A 27,301-nucleotide genomic window follows, 5' to 3' on the forward strand; every position below is an offset into this window, starting at 1 on the left:
TGTTTGTAAAGCCTATATAATGGCTAGTTTACCTTGAGTTTTACAAGAGTAAAAGAAAAACAAGAAATATAGCAGTACAAGTTCTCTGCAAAAAAAATATAGGTGTCTTCTTTTTTCTGTAAGGTTTTACAACAGGTTCAAAGCTTGGTTAATACTTACATATATTATTCAGTAATTGGTTCCTTAACTCATATTTTGACATGACATGGAACAAAAAGGAGTAATACATCATGCATTTGGTAAGCATATGCTCAAACTAGATACATTTGCAGTTGCTAAAGAATTTCAACAATGAGTTATTCCTCCTCATATATGCTATATATTATTTTGATTTTACTTCTATATTTAGGAGAATCTCAAAGAAACAGCACCTTATCTTTAGGTTCATCTCTCACAGCTGCAGACAATGACATCTCATGGTATTCACCTTCTGGTGATTTTGCGTTCGGGTTTCAGAACGTAAACGATCAGTTTTTGCTGTCCATTTGGTATGACAAAATACCTGACAAAACAGTTGTCTGGTTTGTAAATGATGGTACTGCTGTCTCTTCTGGATCCAAAGTGCAGCTCACTGCTGACCGCGGATTAGTCCTTGGTGATTTTCAAGGCACGGAGTTATGGAGCTCCGAGCCATTTTCTGGAACAGTTTCTAGTGTTGTTTTTAATGATACAGGCAATTTTATGATTTTTGGTAGCAATTCCACATTGTTGTGGGATAGCTTCAGCAATCCAACTGATACCCTTTTGCCTACTCAGACAATGGAGCTCGGTGGTACGCTTTTCTCTAGACATACTGAAACCAATTTCACCAAAGGAAGATTCCAGTTACGTTTTCTTAACAATGGGAATCTTGTGCTTAATGCCCGGAATATACTTACCAATAATGCTTATGCTAGTTACTATACAAAGAACACTTTTGATGATGCAATTAGTCAAGGTTACCAGGTACGTTTTACTACGACAGGATATGTGAATATCGTTAGAAGAAATGGTACTATAGTTGAGCTAACCACAAACAGAGCAATTTCATCAACAGGCTATTATCATAGAGTAACTCTAAATTTTGATGGTGTTCTAGTCCAGTATTACCACCCCAAGGCGTTTACTGGAACATCGGTTTGGACTGCTGTCTGGCAAATCCCAGATAACATATGTAATAATGTGGAAGTGCCCGGAAGTGGGGCTTGTGGATTTAATAGTGTTTGCAGTCTTGATGATTCTAGAAGACCAGATTGTCGGTGCCCAGAAAGTTATTCGTTACTCGATCCTAATGATAAACATGGTAGTTGCAAGCCAAATTTTACACAAAGCTGTGATGATTATAGCTGTAATGAAGATTTATATGATATTCTAGAGCTTACTGATACCGACTGGCCGCTATCTGATTATGAGGAGCTGAAGCCCATTTCTGTATTAGAGTGTAGAAGACAGTGTTTAGTTGATTGCTTTTGTGCTGTTGCAGTTTATAGAGGTGAAACCTGCTGGAAAAAGAAGGTACCTTTGGCGAATGGGAGGAAGGACAGAAGCCTTAATGGCAAGGCTTTTCTAAAAATTCGTAAAGGTGATCCTCGTCGCAGTAATCCAAGTGCTGGAGATATTCCAAATTATCAAGAAAAGAAGGATACAAGTAGTTTGTTCCTTGTTGGTTGTGTCCTTTTAGGCAGTTCAGTATTTGTCAATTTGATATTGATAGCTGTCGCGTGCTTTGGCTTCCTCTACAGAAAGAGAACCACAAATTTTCAGCCAGCTAGCAGTAGTGTTGAAACCAACGTGCATCGTTTTACTAGTAGTGAGCTGGTAGAAGCCACAAATGGATTTGAAGAAGAGTTGGGAAGGGGTTCTTTTGGCATTGTTTACAAAGGTAAAATCCATATGGCTTCTACGGTTATTGTTGCAGTGAAGAAGATAGATAGACTGCTTCAAGATGGTGCAAAGGAATTCCAAACTGAGGTTAATGTGATTGCACAAACTCATCATAAGAATTTGGTCAGATTAGTTGGATATTGCAAAGAAGGGGAGCATCGCCTACTCGTCTATGAGTACATGGTCAATGGAACATTAGCAGAATTAATTTTTGGCAGTGTGAAGCCTAGTTGGACAGTGAGGAACCATATTGCTTTAGGTATCGCAAAAGGATTGGCGTACCTTCATGAAGAATGCAGCACATCAATTATTCATTGCGATATAAAGCCTCAAAATATTCTTCTCGATGGATACTACAATGCTCGAATATCTGATTTTGGGTTGGCAAAACTCATGATGCTCGACCAGAGTAGAACAAATACTGGAATCAAAGGAACAAAGGGTTATGTTGCACCTGAATGGTTTAGAAACACTCCAATCACCGTCAAGTTTGATGTTTATAGCTTTGGTGTTTTGCTGCTAGAGACCATTTGTTGCCGAAGAAGCGTGGAGGATCCAGAGTTTGGAGATAAGGCCATTCTAACAGACTGGGTTTGGGATTGCTTTCAGGAAGGCAGGATAGTTGATTTGGTTAAAAGTGATGAGGATATTTTGAGTGAGTGGGGAAAGGTAGAAATATTTGTAAAGGTTGGACTTTGGTGTGTTGAAGAAGATCCATCTCTACGGCCAACCATGAGACAGATGCTTGAGGGAGTTGTGAATGTTTCTGATCCCCCGTGTCCCTCCCCTTTCTTTTGAGTTGCTGCTTTCAGTCTGCTGCAATTGCTATGTTTGTGGATTCAAAATGTTAATCATAAGTAATAGTAATGTATACAACTGTAACAATCTGAAGATAAAATTTTCACCATATTCAAAAAATATGCAGAACACTATGTTTCAATTTAACTGCAGATACAGTCCATTGTCAGCAACCTATCATGTAATAAATATGAAAATGACAAAAAACAACACTTTGTTTTCCTGAATATGGAAGTGGGACATGGACTTGGGGAAGCAAGAGCTATGTTCAAAACTTTACAGGAAGACTACTTAGAAATGCCAAGGTAAAAGGTGATGTTGATTTCCCAAATAAAGAACACCAAGGCGGGAGCTTAGAAATAACTCTTTTCGTTATTGGAGTAATTCTGTTCAGATCCGTTCTCATTTTTAGGAGGAGATGCTGATCTGCACCCTGTCTATCCTCCTTGCGTTCCACAAGGCTATTCCTTTTTGCCCAAAAAAGAGTGAGACTAAACTTTGTTTGAGTATTTTTCCCTCCTGCAAACTGAATAATATGCCATCCATCCACAGTGCTTTTCTCGCCAAGCGTAATTAACTCGGAATTTTCTGCAACGTCTATGGAAAAGTAAAGTTGTGAATTTTCAACTGTAAAGGAACTAGACAAAATTTAAATTTCTATGACTGAAGAACAAAACTTAGTGGCCCTTTGGTTCAAAGTATTTCAACCCGGTTAATTAAATTTGGAATGTTATTCCCATGTGTTAGTATTTGATTGAGGGATTTAATTAGATGACTAGAAACTCATTTGATTAACTCAATCCCCTCGTATCCATGGGATTTCAAATCGTTCCCATTTTAACCCTTCTCGTTTTCTTCTTTCCCAAACCCAAACTTTCCCTCATAGTTAACTTGAATTGCATGTTTTGGATATTAGTGTTAATATACAAAGGTACATGGGGAAGAAACTATATGTCGAGTTATACCAGAGGAAGACAACAGTGCTTTAACACGCTAGAAACTTTAAACTATTTTTTTTTGCGCTAAGCAAAATTTTGAACTTCAATGTTAAAATGTAAAAGAACAGAACTTAAGCAGTGTAACTATGTTACTCCCACTCTCACATTCCTGTCTCCGTACCTGTGTTGGCCTTTCAGACATGACACTTTTCTCGTGTCGGATGCTTAGACTGAAATTTTAATACTTTAACGAACTCAGAGACCACTAAATAAAACATATAAGAAGAAAGAAAGATGCAGGATATGACTAATTTTGCAAAATCATGTTTATTTTGAATTTTATACTTACTTACTGTTAAGGTATCTATTTACAATGCTTGTTTTTTACAAAGTATGTTGTGTCCCCGTACCCATGTCCAAATATAGGACATTGTTCCCATGTCCTCAATTTATGGATTTCCTGAGTTCGACACTCAGATTTGTGTAGTGTCCAACAATTCGTACCCGGGTAAAATAGGAGAGAACACAGTGTGATGACAAAACACAATCAATTCTATAATAATGGTACAATACACCTGAAGTTTCCCTTATGTTCAACTTTCAAGGCTTCAAAGAAAGTAAGTTAAATAACAAGTCTTCAGGTATCTTTGATACCATACTGCTAAAAAGAATGGTGAAAGATGGAATAAAATGTAACCAAATAAGTGAAGATACTTTGCACATAAATTATTAACTGGGGTGAAGTCCTTTCAACAGAATCCAAAAATACTCTATAGGTAATTAAGGAAAACCAGTTTAGGTCTGTAGATGTTTTAGGCTGGGCCAATTAGATAATGTCTTGATCCATATATAGAGAAAGCTAGCAGTACTCATGCTTCAGCCCACTCGAGCATTAGCACTTCACATAAGCTATAAAATAAGTAGACTGCCATCACTTCATTCAGAAAATTATATCTTCTTAATGCAAGTATACTATACTGGATCAATATAATTTATTTGTATGTATCAGTGTTCTATTCCATTTATTGAATAACTCCTTTCTAAATTAGGAAAAAAAATCTCTTTCAATTACCTATTTAACAATGAACTAAAATTTACAACTCTTTCAGGGAAGTTATGATCAGTCAAATTACATCCTGAAACTAATGTTGAGATAAGAATCTTCAAAAAATGCAGAGAAGGATGAAATCAATAAAACCATACCTCTAAGACGAAAGTCTTCTATTTCATTAGTATTGATTGCAAGTGACCAGCGTGTGGAAAGCTTTGTATCAATTATAACTTCTGTGATTCTGCCATCTTCTTGCTTATCACTCTCAACATGAAGAATGGGAATATCTGACTCGCTCCATCCACTTTCCGTACCATGTTGTGTCCAACAACCATACTGTACTGAAAATGTAACAAAATCAACTATTTTGTCCCTTCCACAAACAAATCCTTCGCCTATATTTTCTGCCTCCTTGGTCAACTTTCCAGGCGCTGATGAAAACAGGGAGACATATGAACTTGTTTCATTCCCCTCGTATGAACCAGTTGTGTCCACAACATGCACAACCTGCATGTCATATAAGACAATTTGTGATCTACGTATGTTTAGACAGGCCCCTCCATCAAATATCTATTTGTATACTGATGCCACATCGAGATTTAAATTGCATAAAAAACATTTACACCGTTTTTCCCCGTCCAAGGGTAAAAATATATGTTTTCGATACTTCAGGGGTAAAAAGGAATGTCCGAGTGTCGAGTATCCGACACAGGTACGCGAAGGTAAAACAAAGAGTCCGAGTAACATAGGGAACGGTTTTGAACCACAGGGGTTGATGGGTATATTGGTGCGACCTTATTTTAAGCCTACTTTTATCATGCCAGATATCTTTAGCATTAACGATGCTAATAAAAAATGTGGCCAATGCAAGAACTCTAAATTTGTTCATTTATTCCTCGGAGAATTAAAAAAAAACGTATTGTGTTTTCAAGTTGCTCAAACACATAAATTAATTCGCAATCTAGGTACCCTCATTGAAGAACTTGGTAACTACTCCCTCCATCCCATTTTAATAGTCCACTTTGTAAATTTCACACATTATTAAGAAATAGAAAGTGCATTGTCTTTTTTCTCGTATTCACGTAACACAACTTAGTTTTTACACCTTTTATTAATTACACATACTCCAATAGGTAAGTAAGTGTATACATACATATATACACACACAAAAGCAATAAAATACTATGCATTTTCAATTTTTTATGCAAGGATATGTAAGAGGAGGGTCTTGTGACTTAATTTAGTCAATATTGGAACTATAAAATTTGCATGGTTTAAAGAACATGACAAATATTTTGGGATATTTTTATTTTGCAAAGCGGACTACTAAAACAGGATGGAGGGAGTATATGCCTAACACATATACATACATTTACAGTTCTCGCAATGTCTTCAGTAAAAGGTGGCACAAGACCAGATAACACTGCAGCAACTGAGAGGACAAAAAGAACGCATGTTGCCAGAAAAATTGTGAATTTTGCACCTGTGAACAATAAATTGTTAGGAAACATAATAAATAGAATAAATATTAAGTCAGTTACGAATCTGAATAATTAGTGTGTGCATCAGTTATGGATTTCAAAGGGAGGATTTGGTGGAAATAATAATATTTTAGTTTTAGTTTAGGGATTGTGAGTTGAGATTGGGGTTATAAATAGGGAAGTCATTTATATGTTTGAGGGAGGAAGAAATAAGATTGACTTATGTGTGTTTGTGGAGAGTGGTGGTCTCTCGAATACCACCTAGTTGTGTGTGTGTTTATCAATAAAAGAATTCATTTCTTTATATATATATATACAAATATAAGGACTGGATAGGTCCTAACATAAATATATCAGATAAATGCTTTAAATTAATTAATTAATTTTAAAAGAAAATATTTCCTAAAAAAAGCATACTGGGTCCACCCACCTAGGTATATGAAAACTCACTAAAAAATTAAAAAAAAACTAAAGAAGGCCCGTCCTCTTTTCCTTTAAGAAGTTTATATAATTATACCCGTCCCACAATATATCCTGATTCGTTTTATATTGGTCCAAGCACATTAGAAAGAAATACATCTTAAAAAAGGATCGCTAATATAACAGTGTATGTGAAACAACGTTATGATTCTTCTTCCAGAAATTATTTTAAAATTTTATTACTTACTACTAAACAAGGATGAGTAAGTGATTTAGAACTGATCATGAACAAACAAGCAACGGAAAACTTGCAATCAGGTAATAATACACTGGCTAATATCCTCTTTGTTGACAGGCCTCTAGCTTCAGTTTTATTAATGGACACCTGCATACTTTATTCAACTACCATAAATTACTCTGGTTTTAGGACTTAAGCTATGGATAAAAAAGCATAACATCTATCTGTAGGTTTGGGCACTCAACAGGAAACTAGAAAGGACAAAGACCAAGTAGACGAGTAAAGCTTGGTAGAGAAGTATACGAGAACCATAAAGGGGTTTCTAGGAGCTCTCAATCTCCCCCTTCTCAATGGATTTGGAAGAAGTGAAAGATTATAACTCTATTATTAAAGAGATTAGGTCCTTTGCACTGAGCAACTAACCTACGTCCTACGGAAGTTACTTTTAAGCTATATATATGTTATAATGAATGAATAATCTTGGAACCTGCTTCCAAATGCTATAGGTTTATCAGAAACCTAACCAAGAAACTAAAGCTCCTTAGATCAAATGCAGCAAACAAATAACTGCAATGTAGGGTATTTACAAGGAAATGGACCTAGCAGACATTTGAAAATACTTGCATGCATCCCATTTTCTCCATTTCTCCCTATTCTAATTTTCCTCTCTGATATGTACATGTTATCCTTGTACTTTGTTTTCTCTCATTACTCGCAAATCCCAAGTATTTAGTGCCTTGGCACGCTCCTTTCCATTCTTCCTCTTTCATCTCCACCTTGCAATAATTGCCAATCCTTAATCATATTTCCTGCATCCTATGAGGCAAATTAGTAACTTCAGATTAACGCTTACTGCTGACATCCTGACACAAGTCATTGCTTTAGAATCAGCATATTAATTTATTTACATTTACTTGCTGCATTACTTGAAATTTGAATAACTTATTCTATCTCAGTTCTCAAAGCAAGATAGCACTAACAAGTTCATTTATTTTATATATTAAAAAAACTTTACTAAAAAGATGACCTGAAATGTGGACATAAGATAGAAAGTACACCAATGTGAGGCATACAACTGCTGCAATATATACAGCGAGTATAACACTCGCAAGCCACTCAGGACCGCCGCCAGGATTCCTGCACAAACAAGTAGTTATTAGCCAACCTTTTCCCCCAGAGTATCCAAATGACACTAACATAAGCAAGAAAGCAACGTATCGTAGAAATTGATATTTAGAAAGAGGTTGAGCCTAATACGAAGTCCAGAAAAAACAAGGAATTTTTTTTGCTATAACATATCAGTAAAACTAGGACATGTAACAATCTATCAAAGTGAATTTTCAAGTAAACAGATAAACAAGTAACTGTTATTTAGTAAAAAGTATAAAACAATTTTGCTCTGTGCCTTCATTACATGGATTTTCTTTAAACATATTCGACTGCCTAGCAGGCTCGCACAACTACAGATAGGTATAGAAACTAAGAGATTAAATTTCATAAGACGATTTGCAAATGTTTTAAAGAATACCATTCAGAAAGTCCTCGAAGACAAAAGACACTTAGCAGCTTTTTTGTCACGAATTATAATATCTAAGTGGTTCCGGAGAAGTTTTAGCCCTCGGGTAAATTACTTGACTATTTGGTAGCAATATGTATACTATTAGCTTCATGTTTGATGTTTCATAATTTGATGTTATATCTTACTTCTAATAAAAGTTCCCAGAATATCAGAATTCCTGACTAAACACGTGTCCTATTAATATACATCGTTGCTGTAAAAGGGTGCAAAAAGGTACAATTTTATGATAAATGTTCTAGGTTTTGCATGTGTCATATAAAGTAGGATGATTTGGACACCCAGTACAAAAACTCAATGTGTATATCAGTACCTGCTCAATAAAGTTCGATTATAAACCTCGATTAAGACAAGGGAACATCTTGCAGAAGTACAAAGTACAGCTACCAAACAGTTTGACGGATAGTAGAGCACCATATACATGTACTTGTATATGGGAAAGAAGGAAAAACAATTTTACCTTTCAGATCGAACAGCAGTGCCAATTAGTGTTGCAGCCAACCGAATAAACATGCCGGAAGAAATTAAAAATGGCACTGACAAGCCCAACAAAAGAGTTATAGTTTTCAGTGGCTTCGGAAACCGAGCTGGAGATAAAGTTGCTTCAAGCAAGCCATCTAAAAAACCGAGCATTTAGGTTAGTTATAGATTAGTTATAGTACAAATCATAAATAGATTTGACAAAACTTTGACAAGCAACAAACTTCAGAAACAACAATATTACTCATGGAAGAAAAGGAAGTCGCGAGCGCGCATGTAAACTTACAATGAATATATTAACATGCAGATAAAACAGTTTTCTCATATTATTTTAATGTGCCACTGGTAAGTAGAGGCAGAATACACGTAGCCAGCAGCACGTACCCCTTTATTAGATTTGTAAAATTTCAGGAACAATATATCTTATTATACATTAAACACCAAGGCCTATCTGCAAAACTCAAGCCTGTCCATGGCAGCTGTTGCCCAACTAGTATTAGATTTTGATTTGATATTCGACTATAAGGACTGAAACACATTAACGCGTTTGTTACTATATTTACCCCATCAGTGTTAGTTTGTCGACCAAGAAAATAAATTCTATGTACTTACATGAAAATGCAGGCGAGACCAACCAAACAAGAGCTATAAAGGAAGAACCAATTTTATAGAAATTCCCTATCATCAGAAGAACAAGCCACTGCAGCAAACCAGCCTTGTACAGCCATCTTTCAGCATCCAATTTGACTAAATCGTCTTTAAGCACAGGTGAAAGATTAACATTTCTTCTCGAAATTATACGTGTCAGATATGCTTTAAGAATGATAAAACCCAGATGCTGGCCAGCCAGTGCCCCTAGAAGAGCAGGGCAGACAAATAAACCCACCACCAGCCAGGGACTGGAAATAAAAGGCACCGGCGATGTAGAAATGAAAGGTAGTACAAAGGCAACAAGAACAGAAATACTTATTGAACATATCCACATGAGGAGTACACTCAAACAAGATAAAGCTAGAGATATCGCAGCAGGATAGCCCCCAATTACCACTGATGTACCCCATATTAGAAGTGACTGCAATATAACTGAATTGTGGAGCATGCTGGCAAGACGCTGACGGTACACAACCATATATGCTCCCTGAGAATGAAAGTATATACACGTCACAGATGCAGTCACCAAGAGAAGTTTATTTAGACGGGAAAAAGAAGCTTATAAACCAAAAAACATCGAATGGCAAAGAACAACAATATATTTAAACCCAAAACATCGGTATACAATACCAGTATGTCAAAATATATAGCAGAATCGATCCCACTCTTAACAGCCCTGTCTACTGACTCGCCCTTGGAAAGATGAGAGGAAGCACCAGCTCTTTGCAAAAAGGCAAGCATGTTTTCTCCAAGATGCTGTAGAGAGCCTGACTTGAAAAGCTTCAGTTTGTCGTTCTGCAAGAAAGGATAAAATTATTGCAGTCCAGGAACCAAGTCAGAGACTGAGACTAAACAAGTAAGACACTATATTCAAATTGTTATTAAAAAGTTTACATTTAAATATTTAATATTCCAGCTTCAAGTGGTTTCATGGGGACTGTTAATTTTACTTCATTACTTTACAAATATACTTTTAAAGTATAAATATATCCCTATACACGGGTTAATAGTACACCATGATATGGTTGCCTACAATCTGGTATTTTAAATGTAATCGACTAAATGTTCAACCAACTACACACATTATAAGTGTCAGCCAACATGGTTAATTCATTTACTAAATTTACATATTTGAACACAAAACAGAAGTAACCTATGTGGATTTACTGCAAGAATAATATTAAGATACCAAATTTATATCTCATTGTCCCTGAGAAGAGACAAGAAATCACATCAAAATCCTAGCCAATCACACCTCAATAAGGCATATAGTCCTATGACATTATTTCATTGTTAAGGATTGAAAATTCCATAAATAATACCTAATTTTCCCCCTTTTGACAAGATAAATGATATCAAACAATGATTACAAAAATTGATAAATGTGGGGTAACCAATTCAAAATTTTAACATACGCTGCTAAAATCATGGGTTTGTGATACAAGTCAGAAGTGCAGAACATACTTCTCTATGTACCCGTACTAATATGATTTAGATAGGTTCATCAAGTCTACCCGAATTATAGCCCTCCTCTCTTATATATGTGGTAACTAGTCACTGTGTTTTATAATTTTATTGTTCTATCAACCTGAGTACATGAGCAAACAATATTTTCATCATCAAGCCGTAACTTTGCATTATATCCAAGAAACTTCGATTATTGGAAATTGTACTGCCAGATCAAAATCTTATAACATGGTTGAATAACTTAGTGTTTTACCATGATGACATTCAATAATTTAGATGCTCTAGCAATACCTTTGTATGATATACAGCAGTCATATCTACATATGCAAAGTCAAGGCCTGAAAGACCAGCAACTTCTTTGTACACCTGAAAGTCTGTGGCAGACTTTATAACTCCAGAAGAAAAGAGATCCTGCACAACTAAAGTTAATTGGAATATAAGATACAGTATCAATAGACTGATATATTTGCTGTTACTGGAGAAACAAATATTTATCATTCACAAGTTCCGAAAGAGTGGGTACATCAAACCTGAGCAAGAATTTGTCCAGATGGATACTTTGCTACCATAGCGAAGTTCTCGATAGCCCATGGATCAGGACCGGCCTTTTGGAATGAAAAGAATCAATAGTATAGTTAGTACAATAACAAAGACTAGGAGTATAATACAAAATGCAAATATCGAAGGAGGTAATGAAGTATCCATTTATCAAGTGAACAAGGTTTTGAATGAGATTTATAAGGTAAAATCCCATTGTAGATACAATCACAAAGAAAGGTAGATGAAATATGAAAAGTAGATAAAAGCAAGTAAATATTTGCATATTTAATCATACCTGAAATATACTTGAAGCCCCTCCAACTCCCATGGCTTCCAAGTCAATGGCCATACGAACTGTACTGCTCCAGGGATGCTGTTATATCATAATGTAGAGTTAATTCATACTCAATAACTTTTGCATTTAAAAATCAGAACTTCTCTTGCATATGTTGTAAAGGAGAACAATTTTGTGTCTCCTATAACAATTTCTTCCTAGTGATCTTTGGTTAGGTTTGGGATGCTTGGGAGTTGGGACACATTTGCTGCTAATACAGTGGGGACCGTAAATACATTTTACTGGGGCCACCATTTGCATTAAGGAGCAAAGGGATTACACAAGGACGGATTCCCCAAACTCCCTGTTTTGGATGTTTTTCGGGGTTTTATTCTAAGATTGTTTTTCTTAATGTCGAGATATATCTAAATAAAATAATTGCAAATAATGTAAAGAGAGAACAAATTTTGGTGACGCGGAAAACCCCGTTAAGGGTAAAAACCGCGGGTTGGTATCCAACCGAAAAAGATTTCACTAATATTCTTCAAAGATTACAATATGTGTGTGTGTTTGCTAAAAATACATATGCCCTCTAATTGTAGTATCTCAACCTTTTTATATCCAATTTCTATTTTCAAATTGTATGCTTATCCTTCCACCACTCCTCTTTTTTCTCCACCTCTTTCTATAGTGGTTATTCCTTATTTTGAATTATTCTCCCTACTATCTTCTTATCCATATGACTTAGTCAATCAGCTTTTCTTGTGGGCTTCTACCAATTTGTTTGCCATTTCTTCATGTCATGGCCCAATTGTCCACATCTCTTGCAACTGGCCCATTCTGATATACTTTAGTGCAAAGCCCAAAAATGTACTCACAACATTAGCCCCTAATTTTATTAATCCAAATGAATTAATAAAATTACATCTTCAGATAATCAAAGCGTCTTGACTCCTCGTTCCCCGCGTAATCACTCCTCGTCCAAGTACATCACCTAGTCTCCTTAACTTCAATCTTTCCTTTGTTCTTATCTCCAACCCAATCGCTTTCCTGATATATACTTCTCATTCTTCATCGTCTCCTCCCAGCTTTTCCCTTAATATTCTTTCATTCCTCGCTCTCCTTCTACAAACATGACCAAAAAATACAGCAAGGCATCTTCTTCTCGAAACGTCGAAGCTGGCGATGATATTTCTGAAAAGCTTGAATGGATTCCTACGGGCACCTTGGATCCCTATGACAACAAATCCAGTAATCTCAGAAAAGAGAAGTTCGAAGAGGCCAAGCTTCTATTCCATCGTGATGTTGTTGCAGTGATCCCTCCTCCTCAAGTGCATGCAGACTGGTTCAGAGAGAATTGGGTGTGCTTTTACTATTATCCATTCAAGATCGGTATGGTGTTCCCTTTTTCCCAAGCTTGTTACTGATGTGTTGTCTACCCTTGAGGTCTCTATTGGACAACTCATGCCATCTGCATGGAGGACGCTTGCATGTCTTGAGGCCGTCAATTCCAAGCACAACCTGGGAATTGATGTTGATGTTGTTAAATACTCTTATGGGCTTAAGAAGTATGGTGGTGGTCGATATTGTTTCTCAAATAATCTGAAGGGGGAGCCTTTGATTCTAAACAATAACAATGTGAACGACAGGGGTTGGAAGCTGAACAGTAACTGTGTGTGTGATTGTGATAGCATATGCTTCAAATTCCACCGGTGACTCTTTATCTTCTTGTTTTTAATCTACTGAAAGCTTCGACTAACACTTTCTAGTCACAATCTCACAATTTTCCACCCAGCTCTGAAATTTCTTTCTTCTTTCCCCTCGCATTTTCTTCCCAGCGGAGGCTGGGTACCCTTGCTTGTAGATCCGCCCCTGCGTGTGTGTTATTCTACACCCGAGTCCGAGCAACATAGGCTGTCAGCACGAACGGGAAATAACATTCGATTCTAAGTGCCAGTCTTATACATGCAACACTAAAGAGTAAAGACACAGCTCCATCAAGTACTACTACTCCAATCAGGTCTTGTCCACTTTTTAGTCATAGTCATGTACCTGATCAAAGAACTTCCATTTTCTATTTATGGTAACAGTAATACACTTCCACATTGACTAGGTTTAATTTCTTTTCCGTCTCTTTTGTACTATGGATTGATTCCTTTTGCCTTGTCGCACTTAATCAAATTAGATGGAGCAACCAGAGAGTTTGTACTATGCATTGATTCCTTTTTTTCTTATTGTACTTAATCAAATTAGATGGAGCAACCAGAGAGTATTGGGCAATACAAAACTCCATATTATATTGCTTCATGTAGGGACACAATATGAAACGTTAAACACATTACCACCAACATATGAAAGTAGCAGACTCTTTAGGGAGTTCATCACTTTCAAGATTTTGAGCTTAGAAAATCTGGTCCCTAACCAACCTTGATATAACTTCTAAACTATGTTGTTAATAAGGTGCCTAAAACCTATAAAGAATAATGTTAGTAGTCGAATATAGGGGTGTAAGAGTCGTGTCGAGTTTGTGTTTAAAAATTCGAGTTCGAACTTTTTTTATTGAGTCGAGTAGAGCCCAAAATTAATCGAACCCAAAAATTATGTTTCGAACTCGGCCCCTAAAATAAACGATTTGAGTTCGATCTGTTCGCAAGTTTTCGAGCTTTTTCAGTTTTTAACGAGTTTTCGAACTGATCCCATTTAACGAGTTCGAGCTTATCGAGTTTTTTAACGAGTAGTCGAGCTTTCCGAGTTTTCAAGCCAATTGGAGCTATTATCGAGTTATCGAGTTTTGACTTCGATTTTACCAAACTTAAATTGATTATATTATCTTCTTTTTAAATTCAACCTAAAAAATATCATTTCATTTAATATGATTTCAAATTAACACACTTAATGTTTTCAGTACTCTACTTTCTCAATCAATTAAACAATATTCTAATATCATCTTTTCACACATATTTTACATATGCATTTTATCTTTATTACAAACTAAACATCATAAATAATATACGATGATAATAACAATAATAAATTGTAATTTTTTTTGTCGTGAACAATTTGAATTTTGCTTCTTCAAAAGTGGCACCATGAATGAAGAATTATTGGTATTTCTATTAATTATATTTATTAGGATGATTTTTCAGTAAGTACAACTAGGGGTTACGAATTATAAATTATATTTATAATCAGCCTCCGATATTAACCGAGTGATTGATGCCGACTGATTAAAAGATTAACCAAAAGTAATAATTGAGATATCGGATACATGTTAATAATTCTAATAATATTTAATATATAACAACCTAACGTTCTTATTTATTAAAAAAAATATTATAATTTATAATGTTAGTTGAATATTAGAATTTAAGCGTGCAAAAGTCTCTCATTCGAGTTATTTATTACTATGTACAAATATAATTATGTAACTATTATATCCTAAACATAATTTATAAAAGAGTCATTTGAGAAGTTGTATTATTACATGAAGAAATTAAAGTTCGATTTCGGAAGTTAATATTAGAAATTGGGATAAATAAATATATTATGACAAAATAATTTTTTTACCAAATATAATTAAAATATAATAATACTCGTAAATATATGAAAAATTAGTAAATTAGTTTGTAAAATTAATTTTACTAGATAATTGGAAGATAGATAAACTAGCAAACACGTATATATTTTTATAAAATAGAAAAAAGTAATCGAGCTCGAGTTCGAGCCGTGTCGAGTTCGATTTTTCCCAGTCGAGTTTTTTATCAAGTTAAAAAATCTCATCTAGACTCAAGATTTTTTATCGAGCCCGAAAATGTGTTCGAACTCGAGCTCGCTAACGAGTTCGAGTCGAGTCCATTTCATCGTGTCGAGTTAGATCTGGCTCGGTTCGAATTACACCCCTGGTCGAATAAAAGAAAGATTGTCCAGACAACCGTACACTGCCAAAGAGTGGCTTAGATTGGGCCGTACACTGCCAAAGAGTGGCTTACATTGGGTTGGCTGAATATTTAAAAGAGACTAAGAAATGTTGCACAAAAACATTAATCCAACCTATGTTAATGGCAACATGGGCATTAACATAAAGTTGGCATACGTATCATTTGTGTGTATTTAATAATTGAACAAATAGGCTAAAGTCTAGGTACATCTCACCCTCCAAGTCCCACTTCCGATTAGGCTTGTTTATTGAAGTGGACATTAAATACGTCCAAAATAATCATTTAACAGAAACATAAACAAAGACTAAAGGAATCTTAATAACCCGGTCCTCACTAGGTGAATTATCCAAAATACACTAACCTGAGTTATAAAGCTATGAGCACCATTTAAGCCCTCTTCTTCCCCCGTGTTAAACAAAAATATAACAGCATTTTTGAATCCATGAGCCCACTGGGAAACTCCTCGGGCAAGTTCTAACATCACAGCCACACAAGAACTGCAATCTCCTGCTCCTTCCCTGTGAAATACAAAGGAAGAATAATTACCACTGAAGTTGCATACCTTTTCAAAGCTTGGTGACTGTTCGATCCATTATCCTACAGCCTAAGTATAGCCCATAACCAATTTCTAATATCAGTGACACATTTATGTACTAAAAATATTTCAGGCAAAATTTGGTGCAATAAGCTAAATATAGCAGCATCACATTTCATATTGTGCACAAATAATATCAAGACAGTGACGATCCCGAGGCTGTTGATTTGGGTTTGGAACATACAGGCTCAGCAATTATCAGAGACCAAATAGTGAAGTCACAAATTCAGATCATGAAATGCATCGATTCATCTGTCAATAATAAATAGAAAATAGGTCTCTATTAAACTGCAGATATGGATTAAACTGCAGATATGGCTGATAATCTAACGACTAATGAGGTTACAACAAAACAGTACAACTTAAAGGAAACGACATTAAATATACAACTACAGGTCTTGCTTCAAAATTTCCTCTCAAAGTTTGAGCACATAATCAATCATTGCTCAATTTACTGCAAAAAAAGTTAACTTTCTGCATATACATAAGAGTTATTAATAATTGGACACTGTCATCAACAGCAGAACATTTAAATTCACTGGAATCACCACTAATTTTAACATCAAATGAACGATGCCTAACCCCACCCACCACACACATCTCTCTCTATTACCACACACACGCACACGCACACGCACACGCTTTGTTTCTGTTATCCAATGAAACATTGCTGATAGTCAGCAAGTGCATTCCAACTTATAATCGCACATAAATGGCAAACTGCACTGCAATCATTTAACAAAATCATAATCCTTGAAACTGTTTCGGTCACTATTTGAATTTATGGTGCAATTTTACAACCCACTTTATAGTTTATCGTTAGTAAACAAATCATTAGAGTAATAGTAAGCAGTTTTGGGTTGAGATGTATAACAAAATATTGAACATACAGAGAAGAGGTTTTATATTTTTATCCACCTTGGTAAGTTACACATTAAAGTTTACTTTAAGAATTTCACCTACTATACTTTCATATATAACTTACTCTAGTTCACCTCATATCACATAAAGTAACAGAAACAAATTAAAAAAAAAGGGATGCATACTGATAATACAAATTAAAATTTAAACATAATTTAGCAACACGTAAGCAAGTCAACCAACATTTCTAGTGAAACTGACTACGAAATTAAAATGAATGTAACGAAACTGAAGTAAGACACGAATTTTAAACTTCCACATAAAAGCACAAAACCTACATGATCAAGCACTCACATTGCTTGACATATAAGCGTCGTTAAGAGAGAGAAGTAATTACTAATTATTATAAATAGGGTCGGGTTAGGAAGCATACGCTGCAAAAACTGTATCAATGTGAGAAGAGACCAGGATTGCATTTTCTTCCACTTCAGAAGCATACTTTGGCAAGATCCTTAACACGACATGAGTCAAATCTGAATACACAAGAGTTTTCCCCTTAAAAAGGCCACCAACCATAGTATTAGCACCAGATTTAACATGGAAAAAATCCACTTGAACATCAACCTCCCAGTGTGCACTTCCCTTAATGCTTTCAGCGGCTGTCAAGACGTACTGCAACAGATAGAATACTAAGTGCAGCTTTTGAATAATTCTGAAAGACTACATATATAATCCTTAGCTTTTTGCCCACATTGAAATAAAGACAACATATAGGACGGATCATGGTACTACGGTAGTAGATGGAGAATGCAAAATATAATGTTAATCGATTACCATGACAATAGAGAGACTGAACAGTCATGTATAATGTAGGGAACCGGATGCTAAATATGTAGTCCAGCAAAGATTAACATACAAAAATTGAAGAAAAAGAGAGAGACTAGTCTTATTTCATTTCACCAAATGTAGAAGACTCAATTAAAAAAATACCTGCACAGCATGATCCAAAACATCAGAACCTACGGGATGAGGACCCAACTCAGTCAACGCCTTAACATGCTTCAACGCTTCCTCCTCCGAAAACCCCCTCTTACCGGCCTGCTGAGCAGTAAGAGATTGAGGCAAAATCTCAAACTGATAGTGATAAACAGCCCAAGAGCCTTGTATAATCAGAACAAACAAAGCCAATATCACATACGTCGACCTCTTTGCCTTGCTTGAATTATCACTGGTTTCTGCTACACTAGTATTAGCCGCATTGTTATCAACATCATCAACAGGTGCTGCCCCCAAACTTTTAGACCTCTTTCTCATACTTGTATTTTGCAAATGCCTACTTGCAGAATCAAAACATTAATTTAATTTCTCTATAAACAAATAACAACTTGCCCAGAAGTCATAAAACACATATAACAGTGACACTCAAAACATCAATTAATAAATATCATGAGTGTCACACTCCAACGAGAACCAACTTAAAATGAGAACCGAGCTGAGCCGATAATTAAAATGCAAATCACCAGAAATTTGTGCAACTGTAAGCGATGATTATTACTAAATTGCATCTCAGCTATACATATTAACAATTTTAATTTCTAAAGGTTCTAGTTTGAGCACGAGCCTATATGTACATGTAATTAAATATGTAACAAACAAATTATGAAACTAGTGATTCTCATCAAGTTAGCAAAGTACAAATCATAATACATGTCCTAAATTATTACATATAACAGTGACAATACATACATAGATAATTCAATGATTCACTTGAAGTCATATAATTCGATGACATAAAAATAAGGTACCAGTATATAATTGGTTGAAGCTGATGAAATTGAGGTTTGTTTAAGGAAAAGAGTTAAGGTTGTTAAAGTACAGACCTATGAATTAACAACCTCAACTCATCTGCACTTTATTTCTTGTCATATGCTTCATCTTTTTGCAATTGTCGCTCTTCTGCGATTATTAATTTTATTTTTTATAAAATGAATTTTATAAAACTAAGCACCAATTATTTTTGAACAAAAAAAATACAATCATTTTAAAAAAAAAAAAACCTATTTGGTGATGAATATTTGTTAGGATTTTCTTGTGTTGGTTGTATTCGTAATAATTCATGATTCGTGATAGTTGTATAGATGAGCGATGTAAGTATAAATTGTTATATTTATTTTTATAAAATCGATGTGGCGCCTCTAATTTAAAATTTTAAATAATGATAGTTGTACCGGGATAATTTATTATTTTTTATGTGCTGTTAAAATATATGTATCTTAGTTAAGTTTAATACCTTCTTTCAGATAAAATGCAAAAAAAATCTTATATTAGCAAAGGTTATAATAAATATAATAAAATTTAAAAACAAGAGTGTTATGCCCGCTTTCGGCCATGGGCCCTAAACAGGTCCCTGTGGGTGCACTAAATAGCTGGACTCTCGTGTGTGGGCTAGAACCATGGATTTATATGACTTGGGTCAGCACATGCGGGCTGGGCTCGTAACATGCGAGCTGGGTTCACATGCGGGCTGGACTCGTAACATGCGAGCTGGGTTCACATGCGAGCTGGGCTCATGACATGAGAGCTGGGCTCAAACATGCGAGTTGGGCTCACATTTGTCATTTGGGCTCTCATATGCGAGCTGAGCTCGGTTGTGCCCACGCGAGGTGGGCTCAGGTGCCTTCATGCGAGGTGGGCTTAGCTGCCCACACGCGGGCTGAGCTCATGAGCCCACATCTTATAGAAATAGAGGTAACATTATATTTATTGTTTGAAGGCGGTGCGGGCCGAGGTGACCAGGCCGGGCCGCATCGAAAGACTTTGTGTGCAACATGGAAAGTGACTCATAGATGACTGAGTTGCTCGTAGATTTCGGGGTCGACACGGGTTGTTCCTACAATCACGGGAAGGATTGCGGAGATGCCGCGAGATTGTAGGAAGCGTGTGGAGCCGATCGAGATTTACGTGACTAATTGGCTGAAGGCCTGACTTCATCGTGGGCTTGGGCTGCACGGGCTGAAGAGTCCTAACCCTAGCCTACGTGACTTGTTCCCCAAGAACTACGTGAGGCTTGATCCCTATAAATAGGGTACGTAGGCACTTGTATGAGACATGAGTCGACACTTGATAGAGAATAACAAACCCTATTCTTTCTTAAGGAGTCCACATACAAGCTCAGCCACCACCAAACAACCTTCCTCCGCCCTCAAACACTGTCCTTGATCTTTGTTCTGCCCATTAACCTCCACAACATTGTTATACGAAATTCTCCCTATAACATTTGGCGCTAGAAGGAGGGGCCTCGTTCATCTTAGGGAGAAAGATGACCAAAGAAAGCAGGCAAGCGACGACACCAGGGAGCGGAGGCAAGAAGGACCCTACTTTCGAACACACGCCCCCAGAGAATCAGGCGCCACCTCCACCAATTGCAACCGTGGACGGGCAGGCTGTGATGACGTATCTCGAAGGGCTGGCCGATCAGATGAATCAGATCAACGCCCGAATGTCAAAGGTAGAAAGAAGCTCGGTCTGGAACGCCAAGCGTAAGGCGCGCCGCCTCAAGGTCTCACAGCGTAGCTGGAAGGGCAAAGGCCCTCAGAAGAAGCTGATCCACGATTTTGATGACGTGGCAACCGAGACCAAACAGAAGAAAGAAATATCACGCGAAAAGGAAGATATACCCCGAGGCCATGATGAGCGGGGCAGCCAGATCTCTACGAGATCGGGGCCGAAGCCAGCTTCATCTGAGGCAAGGTCAACTAGCGTGCTAGACCGAGTGGGTAGAAAACTAAGCGAGCATGACCTCAGGCTCAAATTGGAGAATTGTAAGAAGGAGAGAGAAGAGAAAGAGCCCGTGGATAAAAGAGGCTCGAAAAGGGAACGGGCAATGACCCCTCCGGAAAGACATCAACACACCTCACCCAGGAGGGAGGAGCGACATAGACGCATATACAATCGTGAAGAGGAGTCGCAGGACCGAGCTGGAGGAGGGGGACGCCGCGAACGACCTCAGGGCTCACATCATTCGAGTAATGCGGGTGGTGACAGAGAAGGAGAAGTTGTTAGAGTAAGGGACCTGAGAAGGATCTTAGATGAGATGGAGCAAGAGAAGAGAGGGCCCCCTGCCTCGGCTGCCCCCTCTCCGTTTACGGCTGCTATCCGATCATCCCCCCTACCTCGGGTGTTTAGGCACAACCCCGACCTTCTATTCAACGGCGAAGCCGACCCGGCGGAGTACCTTATTCAATTTAACACTGAGATGGAAGTCTATCAGGTGCCGGAGATGACCCGTTGCAGACTCTTCGCGGCATCACTCAGAGGTAGTGCCCAACAATGGTTCTCCAAGTTGGGACCGACTAGCATAAGAACGTGGAGGCAATTGGAGGACTTGTTCGTCAGACAATTTCAGTCGACCCTCCACTATTCGCCTCCTGTGGCCACGTTAGCCAACATCAAGCAAAGGGAGGGGGAGCCCTTGGCAGAATACTTTCATCGGTTCAACGCCGAGGTCCCCAAGGTGAGAGGAGCCAGTGAGGAGACCATCAAAAATTTCTTGATAGCAGGGCTGAAAGAAGGATTGAAATTTTGGAAGAGCCTCCAAGCGAGTGAGCCGAGAACCTTGGCCGAGTTCTATGAGCAAGCCGAACCCTTCAAGAGGGTAGAGAAATCGATGAGAGAGCTGAAAATCAGCGAAAGCTATCGAGACAAGAGGGACCGATCCTCAAGCCCTGACGAAAGGAGGAAGACATATCGGCGTAGTTCGAGCCCGAAAAAGTCTGCCCGTGGCAAAGATACCACTAAAGATTTGGGAAGGCCTTATACAAGCAAATGGCAGACACACACCCCTCTGGTAGCCTCTATCGACCACATATATGCTACATATGTGGGGAAGGGGGTATTCAGGAAGGCAACTCCTCTCACAGACTACAATAAAAGAGACACTTCGAAGTATTGTGCATACCATGAGGCCACCGGACACGATACAGCTGATTGTAGACAACTAAAGGATGAGATCGAGACTTTGATTAGACAAGGGAAGCTTACGGAGTGGGTTGTCAAGGAGGTTCGAAGACACATGACGGATTATCATACCGTCCCTCCTCCACCCCCAGAAGACAAAGAAAGGGTCCCTCGGACAGGTAGTATTCATATTATTCTAGGCGGGTCTCACATTGGTGGAGACAGCCGGAAGGCGATGGACAGATATGCCCGGGAAGCAAAGGACAAGCCGCTCACCAACGTCAATCATCTAAGCCAAAGGCCCCCGGAGCTCTTTGAAAGGGAGGTCGATGATATCGTGTTTAAAGAGAATGATGCAAAATGGGTGCATTACCCTCATACCGATGCCCTAGTCATAAAAATGAAGATTGGGACGGTGAATGTTCACCGAGCAATGGTGGACACCGGGAGCTCGGCTGATGTTTTGACTTATGATGCCTACAAAAAACTGGGATTATTGGATAGAGAATTAACCTCAACAGGTGGGCACCTGTACGGGTTCACGGGAGACTCGATCGGAATGAAAGGGACAATTCGGCTCCCGGTGACCATAGGAGAGGAGCCTCATGTGGCCACCCAGATCGCTATGTTTACAGTTGTAGACCAGCCTTGTGCCTACAATGTTATAGTGGGCAGACCCCTTATGAGGGCAATGAGGATGGTGACCTCGATCCATCATATGACGATAAAATTCCCAACCCTCACGGGGGTAGGCATCTTGAAGAGCTGTCAATACGAATCCAGGGCCTGCTACAACCAGGCACTCAAAGCGGCCGAGTCAAGAAATGCCTCAAGGGAGATAGCTGAAGCAGGTGAGTGCGACATCCCCATGGAAGAGGCAGAGGGCAGGAAAAGAATACGTCATGAGGGCCACGAGACTTGTAATTTGATTTCAATTGAGGAGTTGCCCGAGAACTACTTCGAGCACATGGGAATTCATGTGGAACCACGCCCAGGGGCCTTACTAATGGAAGCATCTCAGCCCATCATGTTGATACAAGAGGGGATTGTAGAGGAAGCAAGTGATGAAGAAGAGAGCCCAGAACAAATCACTGCAAGACTTAGGAGAGGGAAGTGGGCACACAAAGAAACAACAATCACTATGGACCCACCCGATGGAATCACTCGAACTGTAACTGTAACCTCTGAACGCTTGATAAACCCGACCCAAGCTCACCAGACCGAGCTCAAGGATGCGGAAGGTTTGGAAATCACGGAAATGGAAAAAACTAGCGAGGCTCGAGAAGATTTAGACCCGAGAATGCCCCCAATGGTCGAGAGGGCCGGGGCCGCAGAGGACACAATCCCGATCTTAGTAGACCCAAATGATCCCTCCAAGGTACTCAGAATAGGCTCTAACCTAAGTCCTGACTTGAGAGAGGATCTAGCCCGCTTCCTAAGGGAGAATTTGGATGTCTTTGCATGGTCACACTCCGATATGATAGGGATTGACCCAAATGTCATGTGCCACCGGCTCAACTTGGACCCGAAAAAGAAGGGGGTTAGGCAAAAGAGACGGCCGATTAGTGGAGAGAGGGCAGAGGCCCTCAGAGAAGAAGTGGATAGATTAATGGAGGCAGGACTTGTGAAAGAAGCCTTCTACCCCGTGTGGCTGGCCAACCCTGTGCTTGTCAAGAAGCCCAATGGCAAGTGGAGGACATGTGTAGACTTCACCGACCTGAACAAAGCTTGCCCGAAGGACAGCTTTCCTCTACCCCGAATCGACCAGCTGGTTGATTCCACGGCTGGGCACGCGCTGCTTAGTTTTATGGATGCTTATTCGGGATATAACCAAATCCCCATGTATGGGCCAGATCAGGAGCACACCTCATTTATTACTGATCGGGGCCTTTACTGCTACATCGGGATGCCCTTCGGGCTCCCTAATGCGGGGGCAACCTATCAGAGGCTGGTGAATAAGATGTTCAAACATCAATCGGGGAAGACTATGGAGGCCTATGTAGACGACATGCTGGTGAAATCGAAAGAAGCGAGGGATCATGTCCGCCACATGGCAGAAATGTTCCAGATCCTAAGGGAGTACAGAATGAAGCTCAACCCCCAGAAATGTGTGTTTGGGGTTGAATCGGGGAAGTTTTTGGGATTTATTGTCAACCATAGAGGCATTGAGGCCAACCCAGCCAAGATACAAGCCCTACTCGGGATGAGATCCCCTCGACGGGTGAAGGATGTTCAAAGCTTAACGGGACGAGTGGCTGCCTTAAACCGCTTCGTCTCAAAATCCTCCGATAAATGCCAAGAGTTCTTCAAAGCAATCAAAGGAGTGGGGAGGAACTTTAAGTGGACCGAAGAATGTGAGGAAGCCTTTCAGAACATAAAGAAGCATCTCAGTAGCCCTCCAATGTTGTCCAACCCAAAGGCAGGAGAAACTTTGATCCTATACTTGGCCGTCTCCGACTTTGTAATAAGTGCAGTATTAGTCCGAGAGGAGGATGGTGTCCAGCTCCCGGTATATTATGTGAGTAAAAGGCTAGCCGATGCCGAGACTCGATACACAAGCCTCGAAAAGCTAGCGTATGCTCTGATTCTGGCCTCCCGAAAACTCAGGCCCTATTTTCAGGCACATAAGATAGAAGTGCGAACCTCCTACCCCCTCAGACAAGTGATGCATAGACCAGAGTCTTCTGGTCGAATGTTGAAGTGGACGATTGAGCTCGGCCAATTTGAGGTGGATTATAAGCCAAGGACTGCGATCAAAGGCCAAGCCCTGGCCGATTTTGTGCTAGAATTTCCCCCACATCAAGAAGTGGAGCCGGGAGCCCTAGTTGTTATACCTAGCACAGAAGAAGTCGGACTGGAGAGACAAAATAGTGCCCCATGGTGGAGCCTATATGTGGATGGTGCCTCTAACGGTGATGGAGCAGGGCCGGAATCGAGCTAATCAGCCCAGAGGCTCACAAAATCAGACATGCGACCCATCTGGCCTTTCATGTAACCAACAATGATGCTGAGTATGAGGCCCTGATCAACGGTCTCAAGCTAGCTTTGGAAATGAAGGTCGAGAATTTGAATGTGTTTAGTGACTCCATGATTGTGGTCTATCAGATAAATTGGGGGTATCAAGCTAAGGGGCCGAGAACAGAGCTTTACCTGAAGTGCGCACAGAGGATAATCGCAAGATTCAACGAGGTGAGGCTGGAACTAATCCCGCGTGGGCAGAATGAAGGCGCGGATGAGCTAGCTAAGCTCGGCTCACGCCGCGAGAGCACTTTGCTAGGGACCGTGCCCCTTGATATACAGAGGCAACCTAGTGTGCCCGAGCATGAGGTGGGCAGCCTCAGTAATGAGCTCGGCCCCACGTGGATGACATCTATTCTAGCATACATAAGAGAAGGTTCACTTCCGGACGAAAAGAACGAGGCAAGGAAGATAAAATACAAAGCAGCCCGCTATGTGATATACGACGAGATTCTATACAGAAGAGGGTTCAGTGTTCCTCTTCTCAAATGCATACATGGGGAGGAATGCAACTACATCCTAAGGGAAGTACACGAGGGCATTTGTGGCAATCACTCGGGGGGTAGCTCTCTAGCTCAGAAAATCCTCCGTCAAGGCTACTACTGGCCAACGCTGAAAAAAGACGCCTTTGAATTCTCCCGAGCTTGTGATAAGTGTCAGCGATATGCCAATTATTACAACAACCCCGTGGCCTCTCTCACATCCCTCATGAGCCCCTGGCCCTTCTCCATGTGGGGAATTGATCTGATTGGGGAACTCCCGAAGGCCAGGGGAGGCGTCAAGTATGCGGTAGTTGCGGTAGACTATTTCACTAAGTGGGCAGAGGCCGAGCCCCTAGCCACTATCACAGCGAGAAAGCTCAGGGAATTTATATACAGGGCTATTGTATGTCGCTATGGCATCCCTTACAAGCTGATATCTGACAATGGGAAACAATTTGATAGCAAGGAGATGCGAGAGTTTTGTGAGCAGCTGGGGATTCAGAAGAGCTTTAGAGCAGTCTGCCACCCCCAGAGTAACGGGCAGACAGAGGCTGTTAATAAAATCATTAAGCATACCTTAAAGGCAAAGCTTGAAGAGAAGAAAGGAGCATGGCCAGAAGAACTCGCCCAGGTCCTATGGTCTTACAACACTACACCTCGAACCACAACTGGAGAGACCCCTTTCTCTCTGGTGTATGGGTGTGCAGCTATGGTGCCCGTTGAAGTGGGAGCAGGATCTTTTTGAAGGGACAACTATGACTCAGAGGCAAACGAGGTCAATCATCGGCTCTATTTGGATATGATCGAAGAAACTCGAGAAGAGGCTCAGATCAGGATTGCGGCATATCAGCAGAGGACAGCTAGGCATTACAACAGTAAGGTTCGAGCCCGAACTTTCAAGGTGGGAGATTTAGTTCTGCGCCGGGTCATGCCAAATACCAAGGTGGTGAGTCACGGAGTCTTGGGAGCAAATTGGGAAGGCCCTTACAAGATAAAATCGGTGCTCTGGGAGGGAACCTACCACCTCAATGATATGCAAGACAAGTTGATCCCAAGAGCCTGGAACGCGGAACACCTTCGCAAGTATTATCAGTAATATTATTCTTTTCAGACTTAGTATTATCTTCAAATATTCCTAAGTCTCGGGGGGTAGTGCCATATAGGTGCCTCCCTGAGACCACAAGCATGTATTCCTTTCACTTCCCATTATCTATGAATAAACGATTGATCTCTATTTGTGCACTTGATATTTTAACTTCTGTTAATAGATTAAATACCCAGCAGGGGACCCCATCCTTGGGAACCCATGCGAGGACAGAACAGTTGTTTTATTAACATGTTAAATCAAGCTGGTCCCCGACCCGCTTGATGCCAAGAATATGAAACGAGCCGGGCCACGGCCCGCTTAGACAAATACGAACATATAGTAGATAAAAGATGTGGATAGAGATATAGGCCCATGATGCGAGCTCATACCCTGGCCCTCAAAACCATAAATGCGACCCAGGGGGCCCAGCCCTCCATCAGTCATACTCAAAGTCGCATGATGCGAGGAGAAGACACATGTGAGCTCCTAGTGCGAGCACACCTACAACACCTGCGAGTCGATGCGGGCTTGTTCCACTTGGCATTCTCTTTCAATGGTTGTTTGATTGAACAAATGACACGAGCTGA

General features: G+C 39.5%; 3 protein-coding genes across 6 annotated transcripts; 2 read left to right on the forward strand and 1 right to left on the reverse strand.

The window, feature by feature from the left end:
* Positions 1 to 291: 291 nt before the first annotated feature.
* Positions 292 to 2,849, forward strand: LOC141700185 (G-type lectin S-receptor-like serine/threonine-protein kinase LECRK3). Its single transcript, XM_074504010.1, has one exon. It carries the CDS (start codon positions 292 to 294, stop codon positions 2,659 to 2,661), a length of 2,370 nt encoding a protein of 789 aa, XP_074360111.1. The 3' UTR covers positions 2,662 to 2,849.
* On the reverse strand, positions 2,751 to 19,136 carry LOC141700184 (uncharacterized). Of its 4 annotated transcripts, none has more exons than XM_074504007.1 (14): positions 18,977 to 19,136; positions 18,162 to 18,504; positions 17,605 to 17,843; positions 16,077 to 16,233; positions 11,799 to 11,876; positions 11,494 to 11,568; positions 11,255 to 11,374; positions 10,127 to 10,291; positions 9,458 to 9,983; positions 8,826 to 8,982; positions 7,817 to 7,926; positions 6,021 to 6,133; positions 4,803 to 5,157; positions 2,751 to 3,258 (listed from the first exon to the last, which is right to left on the reverse strand). In XM_074504007.1, exons 2-14 carry the CDS (start codon positions 18,483 to 18,485, stop codon positions 2,930 to 2,932), a joined length of 2,748 nt encoding a protein of 915 aa, XP_074360108.1. In that variant the 5' UTR covers positions 18,486 to 18,504; positions 18,977 to 19,136; the 3' UTR covers positions 2,751 to 2,929. The 4 variants fall into 4 exon arrangements, with proteins under 4 accessions (XP_074360108.1, XP_074360109.1, XP_074360106.1 ...); XM_074504008.1 differs by having other exon boundaries at positions 18,162 to 18,507; positions 18,977 to 19,129; XM_074504005.1 differs by having other exon boundaries at positions 18,918 to 19,124.
* A 6,042-nt stretch (positions 19,137 to 25,178) lies between these two features.
* On the forward strand, positions 25,179 to 26,430 carry LOC141700186 (uncharacterized). Its single transcript, XM_074504011.1, has 2 exons — positions 25,179 to 25,673; positions 26,335 to 26,430. Exons 1-2 carry the CDS (start codon positions 25,179 to 25,181, stop codon positions 26,428 to 26,430), a joined length of 591 nt encoding a protein of 196 aa, XP_074360112.1.
* The last annotated feature ends 871 nt before the right edge of the window (positions 26,431 to 27,301 follow it).

The sequence above is a fragment of the Apium graveolens genome, unplaced genomic scaffold (assembly GCF_009905375.1).
Source record: "Apium graveolens cultivar Ventura unplaced genomic scaffold, ASM990537v1 ctg1886, whole genome shotgun sequence".
NCBI lineage: Eukaryota > Viridiplantae > Streptophyta > Magnoliopsida > Apiales > Apiaceae > Apium > Apium graveolens.